Genomic DNA, 16,812 nt, shown 5'->3' with positions numbered 1-16,812 from the left:
CTGAGAAAATGTACTTAGGAAGGATCCCTATGGAAAGGACTTGGAGGTACATGTGCTGTCTTTTTCTGGGGGATTGAAAGATCTTGCTGCTAGGTTTGAAAAAGGGGAGAAGGAGCCTTTATTTATTAGCCTGAATTTCTGAGGTCCTTTGCTTTGGTTTTAAGCTAAGGCTGGAGTGTGGGACTTTGACCAGAGTGGCATAAGCTGCTGTAGACCCAAGCTCTCAGCAGAACAAGTTCTGCTGTCAGTCAAGAGCTAAACATTGGGTCAGAGCTCTCAGCTTCTGTGGTGCTTCAGTGCTTCTGAAGCCCCTCTTTAAAAGAATGCAACTCTAAATGATACCTTAACAATCAGAAGCTGCTACATTTCAGTAAGCAGCAGTGTGAAGTGCATGTGCAGTTGATTTACCGAGCCTATTAACCAAGAAGGATACTCAGTATTTTCTTTAGCTTAGATGTAGTGAAAACAGGTGAAGAGTCCTCAGATTCCAACTGTATGAGGTCTTGTCAATGTCTGTTGTAAGAGTGTTTGAAATGAGTTCACTGTGTCATCAGCTTGAGTCATTTAGTCTAGGTCTTGGCTTACTTAGTGGAATACTTCAAGCCACCTCCATCCTACTCCATAATCCATGTAAAAGGTATCTGTCCAATACCAGATTTCCTACTTTTAAATTCCTTCATCTTGTGATCTAAGTGCAGACAGCATTTACATCATAACCAGGAGACATCTTCTTACGTAGACAAATAACGACATGCTTGTCTACATGCAAGTTCCTCTGGTGTCCCCAAGTGTCATAGGGAAGTGATGAGAGGTAATTCTTGCCTGTGACCCTTTGTGGGCACAAGCAGAGCTGCAGTTTATTGCAGATAACTGTAGAATCTGAGCTGAGCTGACAAGGTTTTTCTCTTCCTGACTTTCTTTGCCGATACCACTATCCATGCTAGTGAGTTTCTTTGCTTGCTACCGTTCTCCTCCCAGTCAAACTTGGTCCTCTCATCTGCTGTGGTTAGCAGTTTTGAATTACTTTTGCGTTCCTCATGGCTTTTTGCTGGCACCTATGTGGATACTGAACTGCAGATTTTTCTCTTGACTTGTTTGTTAAAAACAAATTTCATAGAAGAAGACACTTAATTGCTTCTAACACAGGTCAATGCATGGTGCACGAACATCCTTGTGGACACCTGGGTTGCTTTACAACCTCATCCAGAAGGTGATTAATCCTTTACTACCTCCTCTGCTAAACGTTTGTTGTGTATTTCAGTTTTGACAGAGCTCTACTGGCTATTGTCTTTTTGTATCTCTAGTTCTGTTGCTCATTTCACAGGGCTCACTTCACAGATACTACTAATCTGGTTGCTGAATGTCCTTTTTTATTCTGGTTTCTAGGTACCTGTGGGTGTTTCCTCCAGCTACTAATATCTCTGATACTTCTGTCTTTATTCTAATTATGGTTTGGTTTTTTGGTGTAACCAAGCATTCCCTCATTTTCTTCCCTTTTCTAACCCTCTCCCCTCCCACCAGGATTTCTGGCAGGTACAAAGCAGGCAGCATGTGCTTTGATTACTTTGTGCTTCAGACCTCATAATATGCACCTTTCATGTAAAAGGGACAGTGTATGCTCACCCTTTTCCCCTGTTACTTTAATAAATAATCCTAAATCCTCTCCTTGATCCTCAGCCTAAAGGATTTATTTCAGAATACTTGAATTTGACTTGTTAAGAGTACAGTCCTCAGGGTAACCATTAATCCTTTATTAGCAGGAATATCTTTGAGCAAAGCTCAATTGTGTACCTCCTTGTCCTATTATCATGGTGTCTTTTGAGGCTTCTGACTTATTTTACAGTTTGATGAGACTATGATAGAGCTGTCTCTGTTGGAAGATGGCATTTTCTGCTTGAGGCCACAAAGTCAGTTTTTCTTCTGTGAGAAAGGACAAGTATCTCTCTGGCCAAATGCTGTGGGGAAACATCATATATTTGAACATGCCTATATTTGGGAAAGATTATTTTTGCAAACTTTCTTAAGTTTCTCAAGAGACAGGACTATGTAGGGTGAGCTATATTAAAGAATGTTTCAGCAAGAAGACATTTAGATGCTGTAGTTCATAAGATGGTTTCTTGAACATGAACTAGAAAGCAGAGGGAAGCTCATTCAGTATGAGTAAGTAAAGAGGGAAATGTACTTTTAACACTTTCAGTTTACTCTGCAGTTTTGTGACTTGAATGAAATCCATAGGGGGAGTTAGCAAAAAAAAAAAGGAGGCACTTGGTGACAAAGTGCCCTTAGTGGGTGTATGTGATCATTTACTCAAGAAGTGGTTTACAGGATTGTTTTTGACTTTAATTTCTTTGATGGTTTTGCTGGCATTAGATCAGTGTTTAATACTTAAGGGATAAAAAACTGAGTTCTGAAGTCTCTATCAGGTAATATGGAGTTAGCGGAGAGAAAGGGAAAGGGAAAGAGGATTAATCGAGCAGAATGGGAGGGGATGCATGACCTCACTATGGCAGGAAGGGAGGTCTAGACAAGAGAAGTAGGTGAAGAAGGAGTGAGAGACTGGAAGGAAACAGCAAGATCCTTAGTTGTATCTTAATTTGGTGCTTCAAACCATTTGCAATCGTGATGAGAATCTCTAAGTACACGATTGCATGTTAGGGGTTTTTTTTTCCTCCAAACACTTTTCTCATTTGTTGGATGATTAGTACTGACTGTATGGCCCCAACTTCCATCATATGAGCCATGTTTGATACTTGCCTTCTATGCAGAATTATTATTTTCCTCATGTACTTTCACACTGGAATTTTTGTCTGAGAAAGCAAGTAGCATGCATTATCAACATAATGAGTTCATCTTGGTAATGCGGGCTGAGACGAGGCAAAACAGTATACCAAATTCCATCTGGAGACCTAAACAGCCATTTAAATTCAAAGATGTCAAAAGTCAACTCATTTCAGAAGCATCATTTGGGACATCAAGGACCTAATTTTAATTCTCCCCCTCAAATTTCCACGAGGAATGCCGCTGTGGTCCTACAGACTGTGATTTCATTACCCTGCAGAGCACTGAGAGCGCTCAGTGGAGCAGAGCAGAAGTGTAGACTGTCCCTTTTCCAAGGCACTTCCTATTTGCTGTTCCAGCAGAGGTTTCTCCCTTGCATGAGTGGGTCTGCTGCCTGCAAAGGGTTGGGAAAGTCTGTGTCATTTTTTTTCTGGGTGGTACAGAATGCTGGCCTTGCGTTTCAGGCACCGTTTGTTTTAAGGGTGATGAATATTTACAGCCTTGCTGGAAGGAGGGAATGCAGATTTCTCTTTCCAGTCTCAGGAGACCACCTGTAGTAATAATTGCTGCCTAATTGATTCTCTGTACATGTCCATATTCAAATTCAGAAGGAGTATGCTGAAAAACTTCATCTATGTCCAGCTCTGTATTTTTGTTGCCCTGTGTATATGTACATATAAAATAACCTCAAAAACAAAGGTTTTAAGAAACTTTTTATTAGAATATGCTGTGAAAAGTCAAAAGTAAGGTATTTATCTGCCAAAAGTAAATTTTAAGCATTTTCATGTGCTAACACGCAACCACCACAATTTGCCATGAAGAATCTATTTTCATTTTCCAGTGTTAGTATGTACACTTAATTAATTATTTAGAGCCACTAGGAATGTTAGTGTGAACTTTTCCACTGCAAAGAGAGATGTCTAAGTTTTAAAAAGCCCTTGTGCTGTTTTCATCACAACCTTAAATGCTTTTTTTCCTGGAGTAATTTGAGTAATTTATGAAAAGTGATTTAGAAAACCCCAGGCAGTGTGTCTAAAGTTACTTACTTGGCAACTACACGATAAAGCTAGCTTTAAAAAAATATATGTATCTAAGTCTCTCAATTCTCCCTCAAGTCCTTTTTTTGTCCTTGTTTCATAGCACAGAGGGATCTCCTTTACCTCTTTTTCCCTAAGGGCTTTTGAACATCTGGACTGAAAGGCTCAACTTTTAAATCCAATTCTGAAAGCCTTTTTATTTCTTTATTTCAGTTTTCTTAATGTAGGTGCCAACATGAGTTGTCATGAAATCTCTAAATACTTGGCTTTGGTTCTTTAAAGTTTATATCTTCAAAAAATGAGCACAAATTTAAAATCTCTCTCATTTCAGAGCCTCCAGTTCTGCATTTTGATCCAGACAGAGTTTAAAGCATTAATATTTTTAGTTACTGTAGCAGGCTGCATTGTCTGCAGTTTTCACTGGCATTTCTTGAGGGTTTTCCCTTATCTGTCACATGTGACAATAATATAGAACATCTGCTACCAACTCGCTGGTCAGTGTCTCCATATCTATTTCCTTCAATTTTAAACAGCCCTGCTTGGGAAGGAGCTGTAATTGTCCATGCCAGCATGGTGCTGTTGTGCAGGCTCTGCTGGAGCAGGCAAAGAGAAGCTGTGTTGCTGCACATTTCAGTGTCAAATGGCACTAAGGAGATGGCAGATACTAGCTATTGTTTGTTAAGATGTCAGACAATACACGGGATAGGTGCTAAAGAGCTTTTTAAAATGCAGTAATGAAATGGATTTTCCAATAAGTTTTACTTGAAAGATGTGTTTTCCCATCTTTAAAAGGATTCATGATAGTTTTCTATTTATAGGGATAAATCAGCCCAAGGTACCAAGCCACGTGCCAACAGGACTAACAGTACATCATGTCTATGCATTCTGCTTTGTTATGTGCACAAGTGCTAACATGGGGTTCTTCTCCTCTCGTTGAAGAGATCTCATTTGTCAAGAGACTTATATCCCAAAATTGCAGTAGTAAAGTCATCTTTACCTTGTAAAGCCAGAAAACTCAGACACAAGTGAAGATGTCAGCATTAAGCCATCTGGTAACAGATTTTTTTTTTAAACTCCTACTATGGAGAAGTATTTCTTTTTAACACCAAACATAAATTATTGTAACTTCTTGTCCTGTATGCCTATAGCTAGCCATAAAAGAAATACGTTAATGTCTTTTCAACAGTTTGTATTGAAGGTGGTCAGTTGGGACTGAAAGAGAATTACTTTGCAGCAAGGTGACTTCGCTGAAACTTCATGGTTCTGTATTTGCTTACACAATATTGGTAACCTTTAAGTATTTCTTTTAAAAATAAATAAACTGAGTGTGATGACTTATGTCAGTAAAAGATGGTTATGCTTCATCTAAAATTCCTTGCTAATTTTCACAATTACTTTCCGGTGCTGCAGAAATACTCATTATCTTGCATGGACTTTGATACCTATTTCATTGTCATTTTGGAAGGCGTAAGTCACTGTCAAGTGGTCACATAAGGCTGATAAATTCCTGACGCTTTGGTTCATATAAATATAAAGGTGATGTTGAAACATAAGTTATGTGGATAAATGTGTTGAAAGTGTATTTTCTCCTCCAGATTGAAACACAAACTGTCGACTCTAAGTGACCTACCAAGAATGTGTTCTTCCCAAAGTGACAAATTAAATGCTGCTCACTAAGTAGTTTCTGAAATGCAAAAGGAAGTGGAGCTGCAAGGCTTTAGCTGATAAGGCTGTTCTAAACCCGTCTTAGGAATGCAGAGCAAACACTAGCACCTTCACCCTGTGTCCATCTCTGCCTTTGCAGAGAAGGCATCTCTTCCTTTGCAGAAATGCATCTTTATTTCAGTTTTGCATTAACATGTTTCACTCTTTTCTTAGTCCTGAGAAAACTATAAAAACAGAAGAAAGGTAATATTTGTCCAGGAATGGAAGGAATCAGTGGGGTGTTTTTTTCCCCAAAAGGTTTTGTTGTTGGTTTTTGGTTTTTTTGTTTTGTTTTTTTTTTACCTAGTACCATGGACTTGGCTCGAGAGGCTGCAGCAGTAGATTGGTTTTAGAGTAGAATATGTGATGTTTATGACAAATCTTTGGGTGTTTTTCTTGCTTGCTGTCAGCCCCTAAAACGTATCTGGGGCATTGCCTGTCTATGTGTTTGGAGAAGCTTGGTCTCTGTTATTGATGTGTTCAACTTATGTTCTGGTGCTGTTCATTGGGCTTGGAGCCTGAACTTGAAAGGGCAAACGAGGCTTTGTGTTTTGAAATGCAGTTACGTGATTTCTTTTACCTGTTGTCAATGTCTGGTATTGTAAGATAATCTGCCTTGAATGCCTGAGACTGGACTGGCAGCTTTTCACTGCACTTACACAGCCACACTTGTGCCAAAAGGAATGGTATAGTTTGGATTTAGTTTTTCTTTTTATGTGTTCATTTGGATATTTGCTCATTTGTGTGCTTGTTTAGTATGAATCTACTGCTTGATTAAAAAATACATCATAATTGTGAACTGTTTCCCGCACCTTGCTCAGTTTTGAATGATTTTTGGGCATGATGAATGATTGTAACGAAGTACTTCAGTTTTGGGAATGGATTTAACATAAAGAAAATAAGTCTTTAAATGGAAAACATTTGACTGTTCACTGGGTACTTTCAGAATTACCTTGCATTCAGATTCAGAACATGTGAAATTTGAAAGTTGTCCTGAAATTGTGTTGATAACTAATTTGTGAAGATGACATATCTGAAAGAGGTTGGAGGCTTGGAAAGGGATTTTTCCCTACATTCTTGGATCCCATGGATGATCTTTGTGCCTAGAAGGGATAGTACAATGTGCTGGAAGAAAGCGGGATGTGGGACAAGAAGCTCGAGGTCTAGAGACAGATGTTTTAGGTGTTAGGGAGAACTGACCTTGAGTTTCCCCATTTTAAACTTGGAGTGATCACGGGAGTCCACATTGTGCTTTGTAAAGCAGGTTACTTTTTAAGTTTTTTTTTTTTTTTTTTTTCCCTGAGTGTTAAAATTCTGTAAAATATAATGTTTAATGGTGGGGAACAGCCCCTGAAAAGATTGCTTTCAGCTTTTCCCATAGCAGGGTGAGTTTCCCCAAGTACTTTGTGGAAAGCAATCAAACACACAGCTTCTCTGTGAGAAGAAAATAAATGGGAGAGCTGTGTTTATTAATTATTTTATGCTTCTGTCCTCCTTGTGCTGGGAGCCTGAAAAGCTGATTGATCAGGTTGATTGTTGTTGTCTTCTATTAGGATCAGAAATTCCCTTTCCCATTAGCTTTAGGCAGACTGAGAATCATAGTCCCAGCATACGTCCCCCTTCCCTGGGTTTCTGACAAGTAGATGCTGGTTTAAAAGAAATAGTTTTTAATTTGGTTTGCTCTGAGTAAGATAGAACTGAGTAAATTGTTACTCTCTCCTGTCTGTCTACACTTGTGTGTTTGAGAGCAACTAACTTAATATCTTTCTTCAGATGTGGTTTTCAGCTTACAAGGCACGTTTTGAGGTGATTAATGCCAATTTTCATGAGTTTTAAGTGCAGAAAAGAAACCTATAAAAATTAATAAACCGCTCTCTACAACTTTTTCATGGGATGCTAGTAGCTAGTTTGTGATTAATGCTGCTAGAGATGGACAATCGGAGGAAGAAGCAGTAGATCACAGGAGATCGGGAGATTCTGCTGGCAACACATCTCACAGCAATTGCAGAAAACTGCCTTCTGCACAAATCCTCCCTTAGGTTTAAAGGAAACACAGATATTGTTTGGTTGTCCTTAACATAAGTATCACTTCAATTTTGTTTCAGACCCATCTCGATGGGAAGAGAAGGAAAAATGTTGTTTTCAGTAAATTCTGCTTCAACCTAGTATCCGTTAAGCATAAATAGCTGTTACCTTGTATGAAATGAATGCCATTAGTATGTGCTCTGCTGATGGTAGTCATTCACATCTTTTCAAATGCTCTCCAGGTGGTGAAGGCAGAGCTACTGGGAAGAGTTTTATTTGATGGATAGAGCTGAACTTTTTTTTTTTTCCCTGGAAACTGTATTCTTTTGTGATCTATGTGATTATTTTTGTCTCTTTTCTTGTGGTTTCCGAGCCAGATACGGGTTAAATTTTCATCTAAATTATTAGCTGAGCTCATCCCCACTCTGCAGTCACATACGATGGTGAGTGCTCCCAAAAAAAAAAACCCCAAACCCAGCCCCACCTGGGGTGGATGAGACACATCAGCTGCAGACAGGGGGGTCTGACCCAGAGAGGCTATGTGCTAACACTTTCTGGGATGTCTACTTGGGCTTCTTAGCATCGTCCAGTCAAAGCAACAACCTGGTTGCTTCAAAACTTTCTTGCTCTTCGCAAGTCTAACCGTTCAACTTGATGTGATGTTTTGCCGCTTATTTTATCATTGGTTAACCAGTTTTCTTTCCTTTGTCTTGTATATGATGGGATCTCCGCTAGACAGAGGTAACGGTGGGGGACAGTTGTGTAGCTGGACCCTCGTGTGGTGGTGTTTGTTGGTGGTTTTCCTTAAAACCATTCCTAAATTCAGCCTTGCTTTCACCCTGCTTCTGTGCTTGCATGACCTGGTTTCTGTGGAATAACCACATCCACGCCTGGTTTTCTTAATTTCCTTTTACTCTGTGTGTGTGTGTGTGCCTCCTCCTGCTATGTTCTTAAAATGGATCACCAGTGTGGATTTCAATATGCATCTCCCTAACAGTTTTTTGGATCCTTTTCAGTCTTTGAAGCTTCAGCGGATCAGAGAGACTTGGATTTTTAGCTTAGTAAGGGATATTAGCTGATAAAACACATGTGAGATTTCCATTAAAACAAAGTATTGAGAAAGAACTAGGGTGAGAGAGAGGGAGATTGATATTGGTCCAGGTCATCCGAGTGAGCTTGCTAAATGCACTGCTGAAAGCATGTGCTTCTGATAACTACATATTTCTGATAACTTTGTTCATACTTTATATCCACGTGAAATAGTTCTGTCTTGGTTAATACTACAAGAGTATAACTAAAACACTGTTAGTGAAATAGAGTCATTTCCTCTTTGAATCCTATATTAAAAAAATCCAATTTTCGTAACACTAATCTCTCAAAGATTCAGCCGATTTTAAGCAAAACGGACACAGCTTTATTTATCTGTATTTCAGCTAGGCTGACCCAACCAATTAATACTGTGTAATTCCTTATCTCTCATTTGAGATGGGGAAGCACTGATCTTCACAGCACATTCCTGATAGATTTGAAGGCTGGAAAAGGTCCACTGAATATGACTGGAGATAGTAGGGGTGTGTGATGCCTTGGTGGTGGTGAGGATACAGACAAAGCCTTCTGTTCTCTTTTTAATCGATTGCTTTATTTTTCCTTCTTGGGGCGTTGGCCGGATGAACAAACAGAAGTTGTCCCAGGAGCGAGAGAAGTTTGCTGATGAGGACAGCATATTTTATGCACTTGGAGAATGTGGGCTCATTTCTTTCTCTGATTACATCTTCCTCACAACAGTGCTTTCCAGTAAGTACACTGGATTTTTTTTTCTCTGCAGTTACTGCTTTGGGTTTTTTTATGTTTTGAAGGTTTACGAGCAATGAGTTTGCTCTTGTTGTCTTACATACATTTCCCTAAAAGGAGTTCTTGATTCCTTGAAACTCGGGATGAGCGAATAATTGCTATTGCATCATCTGGTTTAGACTGAGCTTTGAGTGATTCAGAAAGATAAGCAGATAGATCAGTTCTCAATATTTATTTCTCCTTTTTAAATGTGGCATTTTCTTTCTCTAGTGAATTATTTGACCTTCTGTTCAAAAATGTAAATAGAGATGTATTCTCGAGTTTTGTTCATGTAATGTTCTTGGGTTTGGATGAATATTGCTTTCCAGCTTTTCACTGGTTACAAGACTGTTAAAACTCTCTTCTCTAGCTGTATTTTCACTTTGGTAGCTCAGACTTGTCCATGATGTAATCCAATGAGGAGGCTAAGTTAAGCCGTTTACATTTCAACAAGTATCACTAGATACTTTCTGTCTTTTCACCCTACTGTGCCTGACTTTATGCTTGTGGTATTTCTGTGATCTGCTAATCTGTCCCGGTGAAGTCTTCTGCACTTGAAGCACCGGCACTTAAAAATTGACTTTGTTGGCAGGAAGGAGTGAAACCGAAGCCTCTACTAATGTCACACGGCATTTCTAGACTTTCTATGTGGGGAAAGCAAGCTCTAAAGCTTATTTGCAGAACTTTTGCAGCTGCCTGGAAGGTACTATATCACAGGTGGGAAAGTCAAGAGAAAATCCAGTTATTTTTCAGCACCACTAGAAAATGAGTTAATGGAGAGTATGCCACTGTCCAAATGAACTGAGATATTTTGGGTTTAGACTTTAAAAAAAACCCCAGAAGCCTTGACCATGTTATCTTGTAAGTATCAGTTTCATGACGACCTTATTATTGGAATTTAAAAGCTAGATGCTTTCCAGTGTACTGCAGCCCCCCACTGCGACCCGCCCTGTGCTGTTCAGGAACTCAGCTGGGTAATTCATTGGTATTTTGTAAAAGCAACAGATGCCTTCTTTTTTCACCCCGTCTTCTTGCATGCTGTAACAGAGACAAATGGAGGAGGCAGCTCTTCATTTACTGAACACAGCATTTCAGAGGATCTATTACAGGGGAGGAGCAATGTTCAAGGTCTTGTTTGTTGTCGGATGTGAGGGAAGGCATATATGTGACCTTCATGTTGTGAAAACAAACACTGAAAGATAAAGCTAGCTCAAGCCAAGGAGTTTGCTTGACGGTTTTCATCTGGTTTTTTGTTTGACTGTGTCTTAGAATAGGCTCTTAAGAAAGGCATAGCAAAAGTCTTACATTAGTCTAGCCTGTGCTGAAATCATCTGAGGTAGCTTCTCTTGTGTAGCAAGGGCTTTTCATCTGAGCGTCTACAGATGACAGTATGGTTTAGAAAATGCCCTTGTCTTTATGACTGTGCCAGTGGTGAACAACCCCCTAATCACGTATGCAGGGCACAAAATTCATTTCATGTGCTTCCACAGGCGGCAGAGCAGAAATTGTTCTTACTTTCATTTAATAGCTTTAATAATAAATATGTGAGAATAAAAGAAACCGCCTTTTGTTAGAGCGGCAGCCAGTGTTCCTTTGGAGGGCTATGCGGGAGGGACAAGGCTTTTTTTCCCTCTTGGGCTTTTAAACATGTTTGCAGTTGCTGGGGAATCAGACTGGCAAGAGGAACAGAACTGGGTGGTGTATACTTTGAGGAACAATGGGGAGGGTGGGTAAGGCAGGAGCTTTCAGAAAGGAAAAATTTTAAAAAAAAAGAGAAAAAACTGTTCTAGGACTTCTAGGTATTTTTGAGAGTTTGCTGAACAGCCATTGAAGATGTCTGGGGAGCTGCTGTTAAACAGTGATTTGCTAGAAGGGAGAGTTTTGGCTTCATTTTTAAAGCATTTGCTTTAATAAAAATATAAGTCTCAAATAAACCTTGCCCTTAGGCTAGAGACAAAATTCCCTGTTACGCCATGCTGGTTTATGCTCCCATTGGCAATTGTTATGGTGCAGGAATCCTGTAGTTTCAGATTATTCTTTTTTTCTCTAGGGAATAAATCAAATAGAAGAGGAAACTACATCTTAAACCTGACAGTTTAATATTTGTTTTCTCACTGTGTTGTTTAGGAAACTCAAACATCAAGAATTTATCTGGACAGGAGCAAGTGGTAGGTTACCTGCAATACCTAAAAGCCACTAAATGGTGAGAAAGGAAGGTGGCATTGAGCACTAAAGTAGGATAATCAGAAGGGGAGGGTGAGAGGAGTCTGGGACTGAGAGGTAGGAGGGAAGAGATGCTCCTCTGCTGTGCTCAGAAGTGATGGGAAGACATCAGTTGTAGTTTGTCTGGCTTATTGAACTCCCTGATAAATGTTCACCTCTGAGAAAAGGAAAGCCAATGGGCTTTGTGTTGTTATGCTCTTCAGGAGGGTCCCACTAAGTCTGTCGAGTTGGCTCCTGCTTGTCTCCTTGTCTCTACCAAAAGCACTGACAGGTTTTGAGAGCACTTTCCTAAAGTATTTAATTTAATTTATCTTTGCAGCTTCAACTAGAGCTCTCTACAGTTTTATTCTTTGAAATGTGGATCATAGGATAGCTGCCAGGGAGGGAGAGGAGAAGAGAGGGCTGGAGGCTTTATCTGTATGTCGCTCACAGAGAGCTGTTTGCATATTGCTCAGAAAATGAAGTCTGTCACTGTATTTTATTTACAAATGATTTCTCACTCTAGCACTGTCTGTTCTCATCAGTTGCCATGTTTCTGTGAAAATGTCTTTTAAAAACAGCTAATAAAATAGCACTTAACTGCTTCAGAAAGTCAGCCTTCTATTAAAGGCAGTAAGAACTGAGTGGGTTTGACCATAACCCCACGATTTTGGTTGCTTCAGCCGCTCCCTGTGTTTTGAGGCAGAGGTAGAAAGATGAGCAAAGTATAGAGCAAGCAAAATGCTGATGAATTTTCTCTTGGGTCCTTCAAATGTTGCAGGAAAGCAAAGAAATGGCTTCTCTAACCAAAGAGGTTTTTGCTTTTGGACTCACAGAACCAGGGGGAGGGAGGAAAGAGCTTTTCCATCATCAGTGACTGCAGTTTCAGAGCAAACATGGTCTGTTGTCCAGGCACACTAATGCCTACTTGATTAACAGGTACTGAAGGGAGCAGCACATTAAAAGAATAGGTTGGTGTTGTTTCCATAATTGGACTGTCGCTGTGTCTGGATTTACTACTCCTGGAAGGAGGGTTAAACAGCATAGGCTCAAGCCAAAGTAATTACTCTCTTGCCAAGGTTCCTGTAACAGACCTGCAGCACCTCCTATTTCCTGCGGCTTCTTTCTAGAGCACAGTGTGCTGCCATCCCTTATGATGGGTACTGGCTCACAAGAGGCCCCTTACCTAGGATAGATTCCTATTACTGTATTTCCCCAGTGCAGGGAATAAATCCCAAGCCATCGATCTTGGGAAATTATTTGCTGACTGCATAATGAGCACGGTGCAGGTCCCTGCGATGGAGGTGGCATGATGTGTTCTTCTTCACTGCTGCATGCAGGCCAGCGTGGTCTCTGGGGTCTGTGTGCACTGTGGCTGTTTTGACTGTGTATTGCTGGCTGACAGGAGTCTTCAGCCCTCTTCCCTGCCATGTGGGAGATGTGTTAGCACTAACTGCCACAGATCTCATTTTTACAAGAAAAGAAAATATAAGATTGCTTTGAGTTGGTAGGAATATTTTTGTTTGTGGTCCTGTTCATGTTCAGTTTAATCCTTAAATTTCAAAGACTTTCCACTTACCTACATGCATATGCGTGAGTCTGTCTCATCCTCGCTATATGATGCAGGGATGTCTTCAGTATGTTTCAGATATCCCAATCACTGCTGTGTGAGATTTCAAAGATGTACCTGAGCAGCACAGAGATCCTCTTTCGAGGGATGTCCCAACTTCCAAACGTAAGCGTGGTTGCTTCATGTCAGACTGAGGGCTCGCTGACTCATCATCCCACTTCTGCCAGGGGCTGGTAGCCATGCTGAAGGACAGGACAGAGAAGTGATGGATCTCTCTACAATTGACAGTTTGGGATCCTTCCAAGCAGAGCTTGACATCTCGAGTTTGAAAACTTGAATTAGGGCATGGGATGTTCTATCAGTCTCTCCACTTGCAGTCTTCATCTGGTCCTCCTCTGTTGATTTCTTCATCTCTTTCATTTGCAAGGTGTGATGCATATCCACTAACCTCCTCTATCAGAGGACATTAAATTTGCAGTGGAGAAGGACTACTTTCTGTGCAGAACTTGTTAGCCTGATTGAGAATTTCCAGAAACTTGCTCATGCTTATTTCTGTAGAGTTAGGAAACGGAGTAATTTTGTGTTGGTTATAGTAGTATCCCAGAACCCACAGGTTTTTGGATGTCTTCTTTCTCCAGGAGCTCTCTGGAGAGCACAACTTCTAATGGCCTTCATCTGCAGCTGCCACTTCCACAGCTTGTTTCCAGATCTTTTTTTCAGAGACACATTCAAGGGGGAATCTTGATTTCCACCAATGCAAGTCACGTGATAGCTGATGAGAAGCTGTTGAAAAGTAAGTCTTGTGCTGCAGCTGAGGCACCGTCATATTCTCTCACATCTCTGCAACTGAGGCGTGCATTTGGCAGTGACGTTAAAACCAAAATGCAAAATCTGATGTCAAAATTACAGAGTCTTTTTGGTTCACAAGCTAACAAGCAAAATAGGAAAGCTGAAACAGCAATATTTTTGGTTTTAATTGATTGAATGGAAGAAAGATTAAAAATAGAGTCATCTGGGACATCACTCCCAAGAAAGAGTGTGCTGCATGCTTGGCATCCATTTCTCTGTCTGGAGGTAGCACCCTGTCGTAGCACAACTTCCCAAAGGCTGGATTAGAGCATCCCTTCAAGTTCCAGATCCCGTAGCTGTTCCTGATGCATGTGTCTAATACACATGTTTCTGTAGAGGAAGATAGTTTATCTGGGATAACTGTACTAGTTGACCCCTTCTTTGCTTTTGTTGAGCACCTCTTGCCATCTCTGGTGGCAACGTGAACATATACAGCTCAGTAACCTTGGAGCTTGGTATTCAAGTAAGGCTTGAATTCACGTTCTGGGGTTTAGAGTGAGGGACAGCGTGGATTTAGAGTGAGGGACTAACATTTCATTTCTTTTGCTCCGGGTTGTTTAGGGGTTTTCTTATTATTAGCTGTGGAGATATTTTCACTTGGCATAATGGCAGGTTCCTTAACAGCCACTTCCTTACCCTTTGCCCACATACAGAGCTGCACCAGTGAGCCAGCGTGATGGTCCAGTCAACACTGACTCGTGCTTTTGGGAAATAGCATCTACCCCAAACACATGCCAGTAATAGAAACAGGGCATACTTCTAGCAGCTATGAAAGACATGTTTTCCACTTGTGAAAGCACCACTATATTTAAGATATTAACTGGAAATTGAAAATCCAATGAAAAGTTGTTTTATTTCAGAGTGTTAGACTACTCTAAAGCTCGAGTCAGTATTTTAGTGGCATTTGTATACTTAGGTTTTAAAATGATGCATTTGTATTATTTCAGAGATAATTCTGGTTCTTCCTTGTGACAAGAAGTAACCCTAAGCCATTTAAAGATATTTTGTCTTTGACATTGTGGCTCAGGCTCCATGCTGTGGACTAGATTGTTTTAGCTGCCTGTTACTTATGTTTCTGGGTTGATACACATTAACAAAAAGTTGTGGGGACCTGGATTCATTTTCTAAAATAGTGAAACAATTTGAAAGGAAAATATCCACAACATCAGGACACTTTAGTGTGGGGGTTTTTCCCCTTATCTTTTGCAAATGGGGCCCAGCCATCTGCATTCTGTGGAGAGTTGCTTCCCTGTAAGGCTGTAATTCTGTTCTCAAAAAAAATTGCAATGTTTGGAGATACACCATTATGTGCAACTGCCTCATCTGACTCTTCCTTATTACCAGTGCAGTAGCTCATGATGAGCTAGATACCAGTGCTGGGCTGATGTCTGCGGTCTTGTAAGGGTGAGCTTGTCTCTGACCCTGATTCTTCCCTTCAGACAGAAATGTTCCAAATCAAACGTGTACAGAAACGTTTCTCAGCTAAAATACTGCTGTGCAGTCAGCTAGAATAATAACCATACTGATTCATGTCACTTCAGGGGAAAAAAAGAAAAATCTTGATTAATCTTTGACTGGAGAAAAAGGAAAAGGTAAGTTTTTTAATGTTGTGGCCTTAAGAAAAGAAAAAATATTATTATGACTGCAAGGCTTGAACAGCCATCTCTCTAAATGAAAAGCTGTCTCTGCTTTAGGAGGCCTGTGTTAATTTTGCATTGATTATGAAGATATATTTTTTTCAGTTTCAGGGTAGTATGGCATTTGCACATATTTTTCTTAATTTTTAGATAGATGGGAAAGAGGCAATTATAGGATATTTAACTCCTAATGACTAATTTTTCTCAAAATAGCTCCTCAGCTGTCTTCTTGATCTTTCTTCCCACACTGGAGTTGCCTGAGAAGTTACAGGCTTTGGAATGGACATAGAAATCTTGAGTTTCTTTGTGTTTGTATTCCCACCAAAATATGAGATACTCCAGGGTTTTCAAAGGAGTAGCCATGAGTTTTACTAATGATTAACATCACTAAAAAAATAACCCTAGTTTGACAAATTGTCCACTACAAATGAAGGGGAAAATGTTTGTTCTGCAAAAATGTGGTTACATAGTTTTCCTAGAAAGTGAGACCTCTGCTTGAGGTGGCTGCCCTACAGACAATTTTTGTGTGTAACAATGTACTGCATGAGTTGCAGTAGGAGTCAGAGGGAAAGACTTGTTGGAAGGTGTCTCTTCAAGGGTGGAGTATTGAGTTGGGGAGAAAAAGATCAAGTGAGGACAAACCCAGTAAAAGGTGGCCATTCTCCTCAGTGAGCATTTATTGTCTTCCCGAATGCATTGCTTCTGGTGAGAGTAAATGGCAATAAAGAGCAATTGAGTGCTACAAATTGGTCCATTGAAAATTGAAAAAAGTTTAAAATGGCATAATTGACTTAAGGTTTCCTATTTAACCCATCTAATTCCTCAGAGATTCCCTGCAGCTTGATTCTGAGGAATTAGAGTGTTTTTTTTCCATGAAGTCAGTGCTGCTGCTTGACATTTGGTGGTCTGGTGGAGGCTGCTCATCTTCATAACACTACTGCATGTGACTTTTGGATTTCTTATTGCCTTTTTTTCCCCAATACTCCATTTGAGCAAATGTGTCAAGAAACAAGTTCATTACCCTTTGCACTATCTGCCAGGTTGGTTGAAAAAGCAATTTAGTGCATAGAGCTGATGGAGCTATGGATCTACAGAATGATTTCAACCTGATCTTTCTAGATATAGTTACACATATCTCAAAACAGAGAAGAGGTAACTCATGAGCTGATCATAGAATCAT

General features: G+C 40.1%; 1 protein-coding gene across 4 annotated transcripts in view; it reads left to right on the top strand.

The window, feature by feature from the left end:
* The window catches only part of MICU1 (mitochondrial calcium uptake 1), a 110,285-nt gene that overhangs the window by 49,354 nt on the left and 44,119 nt on the right, over positions 1-16,812 (top strand). For 3 of the 4 annotated variants that reach the window (XM_062001166.1, XM_062001164.1, XM_062001165.1), the window contains 2 exons: positions 7,922-7,987; positions 9,224-9,338. In XM_062001166.1, coding sequence (XP_061857150.1) covers positions 7,922-7,987; positions 9,224-9,338 — 181 coding nt within the window. The remainder of the gene's footprint in view (positions 1-7,921; positions 7,988-9,223; positions 9,339-16,812) is intronic. The other variant, XM_062001167.1, reaches the window with a different exon arrangement.

The sequence above is a fragment of the Colius striatus genome, chromosome 8 (genome assembly GCF_028858725.1).
Source record: "Colius striatus isolate bColStr4 chromosome 8, bColStr4.1.hap1, whole genome shotgun sequence".
Classification (NCBI taxonomy): Eukaryota; Metazoa; Chordata; class Aves; order Coliiformes; family Coliidae; genus Colius; species Colius striatus.
The sequence above is the reverse complement of the archived record's forward strand: the minus strand, read 5'-3'. Positions and strand labels throughout refer to the sequence as shown.